Below are 14142 nucleotides of genomic sequence, written 5' to 3'. Positions count from 1 at the left end.
CTATGGTTTCACCAGTAAATGAACATGTGGTTATTAAGTGGCTGTAGATTTACCCAGGCTAAGTCTGTAGCCCTTTCTAAATAAATGGAAGATAAGGCTGGGAAAGTCTGAAAGAATATGCAACTGCTGATGTATTTACTAACCCCAAGTAAGACCTCATTCCACAAATGGCAGTTGTACACTAGGGAAAATAGCCAAAGATGCTGTGTTATATTTAGTTGCTGCAGCTATGGTGGGATAGGCAAGCTGCCCATTTTTCTTGGAGAGTGAAAACTGCCCTTCTGCTTTGAAGATGGCAGGTGTACTTACCTGCCAAATTATGAATACAGTAGTAAAACAGATGATATGCAATTCACCGAATGGATCAAAAGACTAGACAGAAGTGTAATACTTCCTCATACACAGTGTACCAATTAACCTATCCATGCACTAATCATTTTAAGCCATTAAGTTCCACCAAACCCCACAGCTTTACTCAAAAGGATAATGTGGGATATTAAATATATTCTAGGAAACTTTTTGCCCATAAAAAGAGACTTTAGGGGTAAAGTTTTACTTCAGCCCATTAAAAAAGAGAAAATATACTCCTTGAATCCATGGCAGTAGTTACAATGCCACTTTCATGACCATGGTAGAGTTTGAAGAGTAATCCTAGCCTAACCATTTCTGGAATGTTACTGTATAGCTCCTAGTGCCAAACACCACAAATTAAACCACTAAGAGCCAGACCAGTTATTTTTATTCAAAACGGTTAAAAAGCCAACAAAGTAGATAAATTACAGTTTCTTGCATTGATTAACAACCCCACATTTAGTTTCCCCCATGTGCATTTTTCTCCTGCAGGATTTAGCTGCTCTGCTAGTCCCAGTTTTATTGAACTGGCATCTGTGTTGCACAGTATTTTGCATCAAGCTTATGGTTTCAGCTGCATGAGTTCCTAGAGAATGACTTCCATGATTAAAAGTTTTGGATAGCTGCCAATGGAGAAAGAGCTGAATAAACTAATTAAAAAGATTTTTAAAAAGGAAAATCTCAGGCTTGATGGATTCTGCCATCACCCGGCTAAGTTAAGGGACCCTAGTTTTTGGTACATGGCAGCTTTCAGCACCCTAAGCATTTATCTGGTCCATGTCTGCCACCTTTCAGACACCCTGAAGGGAATAGAGCGTGTGCTGCATCACCCTTGAATACCAGCTTTAGTTTTGTATAAAAGTACATGAACTTTTTGCCTGAACATATTCCCCTAGAAGGTTCTGGAGTGTGAGTGTCTATAATCCCTTTAACTTGCCATTGACAAGCAGCGATTTAACTTTGTCACTGGCTGCTCTCTCCCTAAGATGCTTTTTCCTACCCTGAAAGAGGCTTCTGCCAGCACAGTTAATCTGCCTGTGAAAGGCAAGGAAAAAACTAAAGTTACATAAAACCTACTGGGGAGGGGAGGGAAGGAGCGAGCGAGTCTCTCTTCAGCACCTCCCTTCCCCTAGGTCTTCTCTAGCTAGCATCTGCCTGGAGAAAGAGCCTGCAACATTACTATTTGTCCTTACCCTTTTCTTCCATTTCTACTATTACAGAAGATTACCTATGTTCCCTAGTCACTTCCATAGCGTAAGCTGACTTGAGATAATAGCAGTGTTAGAGACTGTTGCTTAAACAAACATTATTTAAAATAGCTTTTTCCTGAGAAGGGGGAAAATGCTGAACTTGGACAGCAGTTAATACAGCACTGAAGCTCCACTGTAAACATAATGCAGATCCTTCTTTCAAATATACCTACCACCAAGCACACTGATGTGTACAAGACTTCAACAAGCAGAAGAGTCGTGCAACTATCCCTCTATAGCACTGAAAGCACAGCCACTCACATCTGTACAGCAGAACTTCTACACAAATCATCCATGTCTTCTGCAAGAGTTAAGCAGCTTTGCTTGTCTTCAATATCAAGCTTAGTGTGATAGAGGATGCTCTCAGCAGGATCTGCACATTTTGCTCCTTACTACAAGGAAAACAAAGTCCTTGGAAAAAACCCAAGCTCTGGTTAAAGAGGGAAGAGGACCTTTCACTCTACAGCCAGGCAGTTGGCATGCTTGGTTGTACTGGGAACAAAATCATTAAGTCTTTCCATGCTTCATAGCTCAGAGCAAGGTTGCTGGATTTAAGTGAGCAACTTTATCTCTTCCATACATAAAATGGAATTTCTTCTTTTCTAGACTGAAAGGCAGGCATGGCATGTGTGGAGGCAGGAAGTTAGAATACAATTTTAACAGCATCACACCTGGTATTACAAACAAATCTAGTGGTACTGTAGCTGAACATACTAGTGCAGAGACTAGAGGTAGCTCCAGAATGGCCATCAATAATACTAATTCAGGTGCGTGTGATTTTCTCCGGAGGCATGAATCCTGTGTCACCAAGTGTTCGAAGTGCCACTCTTCCATTAGGACGGATCACCAAGTGCGTTATACTGCCATTGTTTAGGGACATCCGAAGCCAGCCTTCTGGGGGGAACTGTAATGCTCTATTGGGTGGGAGGCAAAAAAAAAAAAAAAAATAGGTATAGTTAATCTGTAACCAAATATGAAGATGAGCATGCAGCTGGTAGCTCTAGTGTCATTTTCTTCTCTGCTAGATGGAAACGTCTACCCCAGTAAAGCTGTGCATCAAACAGTTTACATGCAAAATCTCCTGCCTAGAGCCATGGTACTGTAGCTCCATGCCTACAAGTGAAAGGTGCAGGAAAGAAAGGCAACAGCAAAAAGAATTTTAATTTAAATTAGCATCAGTGATAGCAGTGAAGATGCAAGCTCCTACTGGCAAGTCTGTGCCACTGTAACCAGAACATGTACTGCAAGTACTGAATGGTAGACACACTTGCAGGTCTAACTTTTTTCAAATTGAGTTTTGTCTTCTCCTCCCTCACGCACTTGCAAAACTGCTTTTGAAAAAGCTATAACTTGGACTACTTCATCTCAGACTTATTGTCAACATGAGTCAAAACTGACTATTGCACAAGAGTTTTCTACAGGATATCACCACACAGAATTGAAGTTGAGCTATTATTAAATTAGATCTCGAAAACAAGGGCAAGGAGGGAACAAAGGGAAAGCAGGGGTAGGCACAGTCAGGTCAGGACCTGGAGTTAAGAGCTGTAGAGAGGTGGAGGGGGGGGAAGAAGAGAGTAAATTCAGAGAACTTTGGGAAACCAGAAGTAAAAAAAGCAAACAAACCAAACAAAAAAACCCCAAACAAACCATACACACGGAACACTTCAGGAAAATAGCTTATTCCAGGAGTGAAAACAGACATTGTCAAGTAATTATTAGCACTGCAATGAAAAGTAGAGGCGCACTGATACATTGGTCCAATAGCAGATCGGTACTGATATAAAGAAATATTGGCTGCATTGGAAATCAGCCTCAAGTGGCCAATAATATGGCCGATAAATGGCTGCATGTTGAATCGGGGCTGTGCCAGGTGGGCAGCAGCAGCACTGGGAGCAGCATTCCAGGGGGCTACAAGATTTAGGGTGGCTGCAGCCACTTCCATAGCCCCCTCCCAGCACCGCTGCCGCCCACCCTGGGCCTAGCCCCTGCCAGGAAGAGTCTAGCATAGCCCCAGCTCCAGCCTGCCTGCCCTGAACAGATCCAGAGGCACATCCCCCCCCGCATTCCCTCCCAGGATGTGTGCAGCAGCAGAAGCCACACGCCCCCCACCCCAACAAGCCATGACTCCATCCCACGTCCTGCCTTGGCTGGGCAGTACCTGCCCCTGCCCCCTCCCTCACCGTGGAGGGTGTTGATCTGCCCCCACCCTTCCCTCCCACCACAACAGATTTACCAGCTGTGCCCCAATACCAGAAGCTCCCCAACTTTCATTCAACCTTAAATGCTATTACAAGATGTGTTCATTTAGCTATGAGAGCCATGATCTGTTCCCACAATAGGAGTTAGGACTGTTAAGGCAGCATGAACTACTGATCTTGAGATCAAGTTCAGAAAGAAAGACACCAATGAGATGCATGTGTATAGCCAATGAGCAGGAGACAGCAGTTCCCTGTCACTCTGCCAATCCTATCTGATTAGTTTTCTCTGCAACAATCCATATTTAGGGGGTGCCGGGGCTGGAGAAGCATAAGACACCACTAGTACCTGAGACCTAGAAATGGGTTTCAATTCCCAGTGACCTTTGGGAGATCTTTCTCTTTTTACTTCACAATCATTCAGCAGGAATGGTCAAGCATTAACCACTGAGGGTGATCAAGCACTGGAACAAGCTATCTGGAGAAACTGTAGAGTCTCCATCTCTGAAAGCTTTGAATAGCCAGTTAAGATACCCGCTTTGGGATGGTTTAGTCAGGGATGATTCTGCTTTGAGCAGGGAGCTGGATTAGATGAGCTTGTGAAGTCCCTTCAGCCCTATTTTACTATGATCCCTGCGAACAGTCACATTTTAAATCCCGTTTTCATATCTGCAGCTTAATCCCATCATGATGTAGGAACAGCTGCTCAGTGTAGCACTTATCCTCACTATTCACCTTCACCCTGCTCAAAATTCAAGCAATTTCCTAGCTATGATGGCCTAACGCCACAATGCACTAAACCAATTTTAGCAGAAATCTTTTAATTGTGCAGATGAATCTTCGTTGCGTCACAATTACCTGCAAACTATGTAGCGGATCACATTTGCATGGCAGACAAAGATTTCATAGCTATCTTCTTCTTGCTTTGCATCGGCTCTATGAATGTAATTTCGGAAGGCAGCCTCAATGCGAGCCCCATCTTCGTAATACTGCTGATAACAAAGAGTTTGTCATTAAACACAGATCATACCAGCACAGGTCATTACTGGTACCTTCTGAAGGGTCAGAAGGTAGTTCAGCTTCAAAACCTGCATGAGACTACTAAGGAGAATTTAAGGTATGGACAAATATCGTATGTGCTTAGAGAAGAAAAAGGTATGGGATCATAGGAGGCCTAGCAGATGGCCTGCACACAAGCAATACAAAAAGTACAGTTATTAAAGACCTGCATGAAATATGCCCAAAGACATATTGTATATAAAAATTTACCACAGCTTCCGGCTTCCAGTGAGAGATTGGAGGATCTGGTTCTATAGGAGCTCCCTCTCTCAGCAGATCAGTGCTAATTTTTTTGACCCCTGGAAATTAAAGAGAAGGAATCATTACTTCATAGGCCAATACAAACAGGCTCATAATTTTAGTCAGGAGGAGATAAATTACATTTCTTCATGTTCTATATTCAAAGAAGCCATTAGGTCATAAGCAAAATCTGAACATTTAGGTTTATATGGCTTCCCATTAAGGATGTTTGATAACTTCCAATAGCAGAGACATTCCCTCTTGCACCCTTTTGTCTACTGGAATTGAGATCAAGTATTGAGAGCAGGCAAAGACTTCCCTTTCTAAATACATGTTAATATTGGATTCTAAAATTTGACCTCCTTTAGTCCAGTGGTTCTCAGCCTTTTTTGTACCAGGACTCATTTGTAAACACTGATGGCCAATCCCAACCCAGTGCCCCTCACTCCTGACGCACTGCCCCCACCCCCAGGCCCCAGCCCTCCAGTGTGTGGGGTAGGGGATGGGAAATGGGGCCGGGGGGCCCCACTAAGCAGCCCCTTGCAGGCTCGAACTCTGACAGCCTGCAAGGGGAAGGACATGGTTTCCCACATTTTTCTCTCTCAAAAAATAAATAAATAAATAAATCCAGTTTTAAAAAGTTTGTTGATCCATTTTTACAGTTTGTCCACAACCCTTTCAAATATTCTTGCAACCTAATTTTCCACTTTTGGGTCACAACTCACAGGTTGAAAAATGCTGCTTTAGTCTGAAGAAAGGCTCTGTTCTACTTGGAAGATGCTGCTTGGAGGATTATTAGACCTATGCTCAGGGACTACAGATAAACTTAAATTCACCACTTTTCACTTCTCTTCCCTTCCTCAACTTCCAATTTTTGGCAGGCCACTTCTAATCTGCAGTCAAATGCCATTAATCTATATTCCAAGTTGGACTTTATGACTATTAGACAGATTCCTGAAAAAAAAATTCAGTCTATCAGGATCTGGTGATGATCATAACGGTTTGTGCATTTTGCTCACATACTTGTGTGAATAAATTGGGCACTTTTGCCACCAAGATAATTTAGAGTTTGGGACCAAGTACTCCCACTGCTGTATACAGGTAGTCAAACTGCATAGCACCTTTCAATGTGCCACCTTTGCCTTTCTCTAGCCTAAAGTATATCAGGTTTTCTGGTGCATCCACTTCCTGCCATCAGAGTAGTAGCAGTCCTGTAGCTATTCCTACATACTCTCAAGGCAGAAGTTATCATTTTCTCCCTTTCAGTACTCTGGTACCAAGACCACAGGGGCAGAAGCAGACACTCCCAATCCCAAACTATTTGCTAGACCTTTGTCCATCAGCCTGCACGTCAACTAAACTGCACATGACAAGAAATCACAAAATGACACAATGCTCTCAAACCACTTACCTGGAAGATATTTACTGATGATTTCTGTTGTTTCCGTAGCTCTGGTCATGGAGGAGTGGATAATCTTATCAAATTTCAACCCCAAGCTTGCCAGCCTGTGCCCAGTCAAGTCAGCCTGTTCACGACCTTAAAGTGATATTAGCTACATAGTAAGTTGCTGGTATTTGCAGAAATAGCCTTCAAAGTGTCTGTAAGATGCTAAGTACAAATAATACTTCATCCATTTCTTCTACCATTGACTATGATTCATATCACTGGCTGGAAAGGATACATTAGAAGTACCTTTGGTAGCATCACTACCAATTCAGACCAAGTTTGCAGGCTATAAAACTCCAGTACATATTTGTACTATCCCCTTCCATTTCATTGAGAAATATTCTATGGCAATCTAGTTACCCTCCCTGTTTCCACAAGCAGGTGGCCAGTTTGCCAGCACCCCTACATTCTTGGGAGTGCAGAAGAGAGTGTGTGTCCAATAGCCTTTCTTGAAATAACAGCCACAGAAGTATGCATCAGCCCATACAGTGGTAGTAAGTTACTCTCGGAAATCCACAGCACTCAGGGGTAGTAGGAAATTATCTATCCCCATCTTGCATGTAGATAGATGGAAGAATACAGAACTGAAGTAGCTCACCCAAAAGGCATAAAGCCAGACAATTTAGGGCCAAGAACTTGCCCCATTTGAGCTGCTCTCTGAGGCTGTCTCTATTTAAAGCCACTTTAATCTGTTTTAAAATGTAAATTAAAAGCTAGTAAAACCCAGAGCATCAACATTTTTGGCACCACATCTTCTGCACCTCAAGCACCACTCTAAGGAAAGCTCTTGCCTCCTCAAAGTAAAAGTGTCAATGTGCTTGTGCTAATGAAATTGGCACTCTTAAATGAAGCAGTTAGTCAGTGCTATTTCATTTGATACCTAGGCATAAGTATTTGCCAAGCATAGGTTAATTAGTTTTAATATACAAACAGTGGGTATTCTCATTTCAACAAATGAAAATTTATTAGTACTATTCCCAGGTGCATCAATAGAAATTAGGAAGCAGCAAGAAGCACGTATCCTTCTTTCCCTGACTATGAACACACCAATGGAAAGAAAAAAAAGACAGATTTCATTCTGTGACCTCAGCTGCATGAAATACTGCCATAATAGAAGGTTGGGCCCAAAACAGAAGCCCCCCTCCCACCCACCCCAAAAAAGCGGGGGCAGAGAGGTGAAGGGATGAATGCTTTTTCTGAGTTTGTCACAATAAAGACAATCACACTGATCTGCATTTTAGTTCAAAATCTCAGACAAAGGACATTTAAATAAGCCAAGTACACTGAAAGTAGCTCAAAAATCTCGAGAGAAGTTAAAACTTCATACTGGATTTAAGATATGACTGCTACTCATGCAAAGGCATGTTTGATACATGCCCAAGTATATTTTATAGGAATCATAATGGGAGGAACAAGCTTACTGAAGTGCCCACGTATGTTTAAAAGGATCCAAGGCTGCAGGCTAGGAAGCCGGCAAAGGGATCCAGAGTAGAATCAGCTGATTTAACAATTCAGGTCAGTGATAGAGCAAGAGAGCTTTCTCAGTGCAAGGTGTACAATCCAACACGCTGATAGTCACATACCCAGGGGGGTCAAAGTTTTGTCCTTATCGGCTCGGCCGTCCAAGTTGTACTGAGAATGGCGGATAAGAAATATGTGCCTGGTAGCTTTTGCTTTGCAGTGATTCAGGCGAGAGGCAAGCTCTTCTTCCCCAGTCTCTTCATTTTTCTTTTTCAGGTTAACAAGAGCCAGTGGTTCGCGTCTAAAAATATTGGAAGGAATACATTTAAACATGGCAGAAGGAAAGGCGAGCAAGCATGCTTCTTAACTGTAGACTCCATCTCTCTGTTAGTTCCAGTATCTGGTGCAGCTAAAGTTATTTTCTCTGTTTACAGCAGCCAACACATTCAGCAACACGATTCACAGGCTGCCACAGAATTAGCAAGAAAAGCAGACAATGCCAGTTCAAGGCAGCAAAATGTCAATTTCTGCCTTAAGTATATTTCTGGGTTTGTGGGGGCAGGCAGGAGGGGGAAGGAAATAGTTCATTTAGCTTCCAGCCAATGAAACAGGATTGGCAGGAAAATGACCTAGTACCTAGCAACCAGTGTAAGGGCACAAACAGATATTTGTGCAGTCATTCTAATCATCTGTTGAAACAGTTTGCTAGAAGCACTGGCTAACAAACACCTGCAGGCAAGAACGCCATTCTCTACAGCATCCTCAAGCATTTCATTGCATCCCATTTACTCTCACTCCTTCCCCCCGCCCTCTGCTGTACTAAATTAACATTCAATTAGCATTCAAGGTATCATTTGGATACTGAAAGACTGAAAATTCAGAGCACAGTACATGGTACCCTCCTTAGCCCCTTCATTAGTACCAGAAGACACTGCAATACTTAAATGGCCAAAGTTACCCACCAATTGAATCTCCTGCATAAACCAAACAGAAGGCTGCAGCAGTGAAAGAATGGTTCTCACCAGCCTTTGCTTACTTCACTTCAAGGTGTCAAGGGCTGGAGAGAATAGATGCATCTTAAGTCTGAATTTCCTTTGTCTCCTAGGTTTAAGGGCACATCTTCAACATGCAACATGTATTCTGGAAAGGGCATTTACCAGAGTGATACTGGCATGATTTTTTCAGTGAGTGTTACAAATAGTCTTTGGATTCCCAAAGAAGCCCATTAAATTCATATGACATTTCTAAATCTTAGGTATTTGCCTGACCTGTACACTCCAAGTGTATTAGCATAATCTGTGCCAAACTAGGCACTGTAACAGTGTCTAACTAAATCATGTGCACTAGTTGAAGAGTTATTCCATCATAAATAACATGTCTGCTGCTGACAAGCTACACAGAAAAGCTATTCCCATACAAGTGCTCTTCTTTACACCATCTTATGATGATGCTGCAATCTTGAAGCTGGAGGATGAGAAGGCAGTTTAGATCCCCATGGCCCATCATTCCTTCACTACTCAAGAGATGCTCAGCAATGCATCTTGTCCCATCCGTTTCACCATTGTGGTGCCAGATTTCTGCCAGTGCGAACCACACAAAGCTAGAAACTGGAAATACACTGAAAATGGTTGAAAGATCCAGAGAACTTAGTACACAGCAATTCCTGCCTGCAGAGTTTTCTCCCAAGACATTTAAGCTGCATGGACCCCCAAGAGACCAATACACCATATCAGAGATATTACAACTATCTCCAGTTTCCAGCAAGGAACGCGAATACAGGATTATCACTTGGTGCTTCCCTCATACAGTCAGTCATGTCCCTCCATTACGGTACAGCCTCTCGTTATTCTCCATTATGTATTCACTGCCTCAGAGCTACTGTAAATCATCCCCTTCATTCTGCCACATGGAACACTAATCCTTCTTTGCACAGATCATGCACGTCTTGCAGACTTAACTGATAGCCATCCTCAAAAGGACAAGAGGCAAAGAATAACCTTCCTGCTTATCGCTAGTTCTGCCCCTTTGCTTGCCTGCACCTGACACCAATACGCACTCCATCAACCCTATCCAGAGCTTCCAGTGATCCTGCTTCTCCAGATACGCACTGATCCTCTTCTCCATCTCACAGAAGTCCTTTCACTCCTCCACCCCCAGCCCCCAGAAGGAAATCTGCTCTTGATTGCAGAGCAGTTACTTTCTTCAGTATTACAGGATTTGCTATTTCAGGGTTTTTTGTTTTGTTTTGTTAGTTAAACATACTTCTGTGCATTTTTAAAGCATTTTACCATGAGTATCTTCCTTTAGGCAGAATAAAAACTACTTTGGTCAGGAGAAGAAAAAACCATCAGTTTGGTTAAACAGCAGCTAAGTCATAAGTACCCACAGTGAAAGTCAGCATCACTATTTCAATTTAAAATATACATTCCTCCTAATAAATGAGTTTGCTAAGCCTTTAAGAAGGTTACTCCCAAAACAATTTAATAGGACGTTTCAGTAATGATTCCCTTTCAAATTACAATAAAGCACTAAAAGGGGAAACCACTGAAATTACTGTTCAAAGAAGAGTCCTCTTTTGTACTTAACAGGGTTTCCTTTTTTTCTTCCAGTGAACTGTATCAATTCAAGATAGACAGGTAAAACAGAACTTGAGAGCCATCTGCAGTTACAGGCTCAGAAAAATCTGTGGAAGGGCAATTCACCATGGAGAACGTGTATATACCAGTACTTCTTATTATACTAGTAAAGACCCCAGACAATTATGATATTACCATACATTGTTATACCTCAGTGTCAAGCTCACTAAGGAGTGCAACCCGATGCTATTTTCTGTACTACATTAATCTTCAGAGGGTTTTAATACAGAAGACATTTTCAAAAGCTACTGTCTTTAAGGCTTGCAAAACAAATAATTGCATTTTTCACATCGGAAACAGGACTATCTTTGTCCAAAATCCCTTACTAAGTTTGAGACTGGACAGATCTTTGCTCCTAGGCATGATCAGCTGCAACCCGATTAAAACAGCAAGGACTGGTTATTCTGAAACTGCTGCCCTTTTCACATTCACTACCCCCAAAGCCTAAATGTTACTGAAACCAATTATGCAGTCTGTTCTAGGAAGTTTTTAAAGCAGCAAATCCCTGCTGGCATGCCTGCTAATGGCTACTCTTACAAGTCTCAAAAAAAAAGTTGCTGAACTCCACTGAAAAGTTTTAAGATCAAAGTGCTGCCTTCAAGAATCAAAGCTACCAAGCAAGTTTGAAGCACAACGCTCTAAAGAGAAATGAGATGCTTTAAACGAGATTTCTCACATTAGCAGAGCTCTTACTTTTATTTCCCAGAAAACTGCAGCTCTGCCAGGTACCTCTCTCTAGGAAGTAGAGAAAAGTCCAAGCTTGCTTTAGATAACCAGATTTAGATCAATGCAGTAGACTAGTTTTATCGCAATATCAGATTGATATGAAAGATGAAAACAAAGCCACTGAATTAATTTGCATCTATTTAGCCTACCACTCCCAGCCTCAAGATCTATTGGTAAAAAAATGCATAGTTACATCTCTGCCCAAACTTAGATGAGATGATCAAGAATTAAGTTTGCAGGAGTCAGCTCTTCCAAGAGGCACTAGAGTCCTGTGTTTCATACCTATGTATAATTACACATTTAGCAACCTTAACTATACTTTAACTCTGCTTGTTAAATTTAATGAACACACTTCTGGGGTAGGTACAGCAAAGGCTGCACTACCTGTTACTAGCACACTTGTCACGTGGTTAAGCTAGTGTTGTAGAAGTCTGAGAACACAAGCTTTCACAGTATATTAGAGAATGAAAAGTTAGTGCATAAACTAATCAGAATTAATTAGCTAGCTGCAGACATTAACAAGGGTAGTAGACTATCACCTAGATTTAGTACCTATCATGCAACATATCATCTAGACGTTACAGAAATAACTGATGATAAAAAAGATGTACTTTTCAAAGTCATTCCTCAACAAGTAAGAAAAGACTTGCACCCAAATATTTCAGTACAATTCAGAGGAGCCACCTAAGATTAAGACACATTACAAATGGATTTAGGATTTTAAGACCTTCAAGTTGCCAAACTCCTGTTTATGCGGCCTTTAAAATGGTTTGAAATTGGAATACATCTGTTAACCCCGCAGACTGCTGTACTGAATCCAACCAAAGTCCAGTACAATCCGATGAGTTTTGTGGCTTAGTAAAGCAATGTGGTGCCATGTCAGAGTACATTGGTGAACTCAATGAAAGAGGTTCATAATGGGCCTGTCATGTAAATTTGGGTAAAGAAAGCAAGAATGGATGGGACCAGTCCATCTAACTTATCCTACAGAAAGCCCCTCCATGTCAGGGAGGCATCATACTACTGGGCCCAGTTTGCGAACAATGTGTAGTGGCTACACGGTCAAGTAGATTACTAGTGAAAGGTACAGGATTGTCTGGAATACTTGGAAATCAATTTATATTGTGTACAAATTTTGAAAAAAAAAGTAATAGTCAAGCAATTTCATCAGCACAAGAATTAAACCAGATACTCTTACAAAGGTGTGCTGCCAAAATAACTGCATTTAAAAAAAGACAGTATTATTTTTTAAGGTTTTTAAAATGAGACCTACATAGCTCCGTTCATGCAGGCATTTGACTTAGTTTCAGATTAAAAACATTAGGCATTATACAATAAACACCTGCTAAAGCTTAGTTTGGATTTAGTGTTATTAAAACAGGAGTCTGGCATACAAATCTCTCTGATGGGATAACTCCGTGAGATAGGAGCTACATGAGCCAAAGCTCAATACTTATATCTGCACATTTGAACAGCAAAGCATAATAAAAATAATTAAATAAGTCAGCTGAATGCAGGCAATTCTATAGAGAGTTTCACAAAATTAAGTTCAAAGCCTTGCCAGAGATTATTTTTCAAAAAATGCTAAGAAGCCTTTAAGCATATTTATGCTCCAGAGGCAAACAAAGCAGCAGGCTCAGTATTTGCCAAGACACAACTTTTTGTCATCCACAACAGCAGTAACAGGTTTTTAGTTCTATAAAAAAGATATTTTTAAAACAAAGCGTTATCATCACAGGGTAAATGTTTGCCTAAAGATGAATAAAATTTCACCACTCACTTGAGTCATTATTTATTACAGGAGTTTCTGCTAGTGGGTTCAGTGGGACTTAATGATTATCCTATGCCAAAGGATAGCAGACTGTCTTTACTGGCCAATACAGATCAAGTGATAGATACGTACAGGGAGGAGAAGTGTTGAGTTATCTGAATGAGAAATGGAGAAGGTATTTCCACAAAATGTTTAGGTGCTTCCAAGACAGACATTACTGAAGAGGCATAAACCATTGTATTTCTGCCCAAGTAATTCTGCCAATATACACATCTTAATTATGTTGATTGCGACATCCTCTCTTTAAGGCTGTGGAGTGCAGCGATACCACGAGCCATCCCGCCACCACAGCGCACCGCAGGGGCTGTGATGCTTCGGAGGCAATGAGAAGACCCCCGCGTCGAGCTCAAAGTGTTCTGGGATCAAAGGATCTACTGATTATTTTTTCCTGTCTCTTGTGCAGCTGGCTGTGCATCATGCCTTTTAAAAGTCCATTAGGCCCATCTTTAAAAGCCACTCCACCGAGTGCTCTTGTCACTTGAGCTCAGAACCACGAGAAAACCCCAAAGCGATTGCTGCAGGCAGCCCCAGGAAACAGAGGCGGTAATTGTGGATTTCTACCCTGCCATTTTTCTGGGTTCATCTTTTTGGCAGCTCAGCCCTGGGGGCCCAGCAGCGGTTTAGCTGTGTACCCTGCTCCCAGCGTTTCGGGTATGCTGAGGACAAGAGCTCTCCGCCGCCTCCACTTAATGCTCTCAAAGCACTTTGCAAATGGGCGCAGTCTCCAGACCAGCAAGGAGAACCGGGGAGCCCCAAAGGACCTGCCCAACAGGCCCCTGAGGGCCACCAGTGGAATCCAGGCATCCTGGGACCCAGTCCCTTCTCCTCCTGCCCAAGTGAGCAGCAGCACATGGGAGGAGATCCCCGGCTTCACAGCACAAGCCCTTCAAGTGCCCCACCAGCCACATGGCCTCTCCCAAGCAGGGCCGGACCCTACCACTTCGGG

At 42.1% G+C, this 14142-nt stretch overlaps 1 protein-coding gene across 1 annotated transcript in view; it reads right to left on the bottom strand.

The window, feature by feature from the left end:
- Nucleotides 1–717: 717 nt before the first annotated feature.
- The window catches only part of PGAM5 (PGAM family member 5, mitochondrial serine/threonine protein phosphatase), a gene marked incomplete at its 5' end in the record, with an annotated part of 18691 nt that continues 5266 nt past the window's right edge, over nt 718–14142 (bottom strand). Inside the window, 5 exons of the mRNA XM_019507002.1 lie at nt 718–2515; nt 4655–4785; nt 5066–5154; nt 6507–6632; nt 8126–8304. Of these exons, the coding sequence (XP_019362547.1) occupies nt 2365–2515; nt 4655–4785; nt 5066–5154; nt 6507–6632; nt 8126–8304 (676 nt within the window). The remainder of the gene's footprint in view (nt 2516–4654; nt 4786–5065; nt 5155–6506; nt 6633–8125; nt 8305–14142) is intronic.

This window comes from Gavialis gangeticus, unplaced genomic scaffold (genome assembly GCF_001723915.1).
Source record: "Gavialis gangeticus isolate Ggan-Ray unplaced genomic scaffold, GavGan_comp1, whole genome shotgun sequence".
NCBI lineage: Eukaryota > Metazoa > Chordata > Crocodylia > Gavialidae > Gavialis > Gavialis gangeticus.
This window is presented reverse-complemented; position numbering and strand designations above follow the sequence as displayed.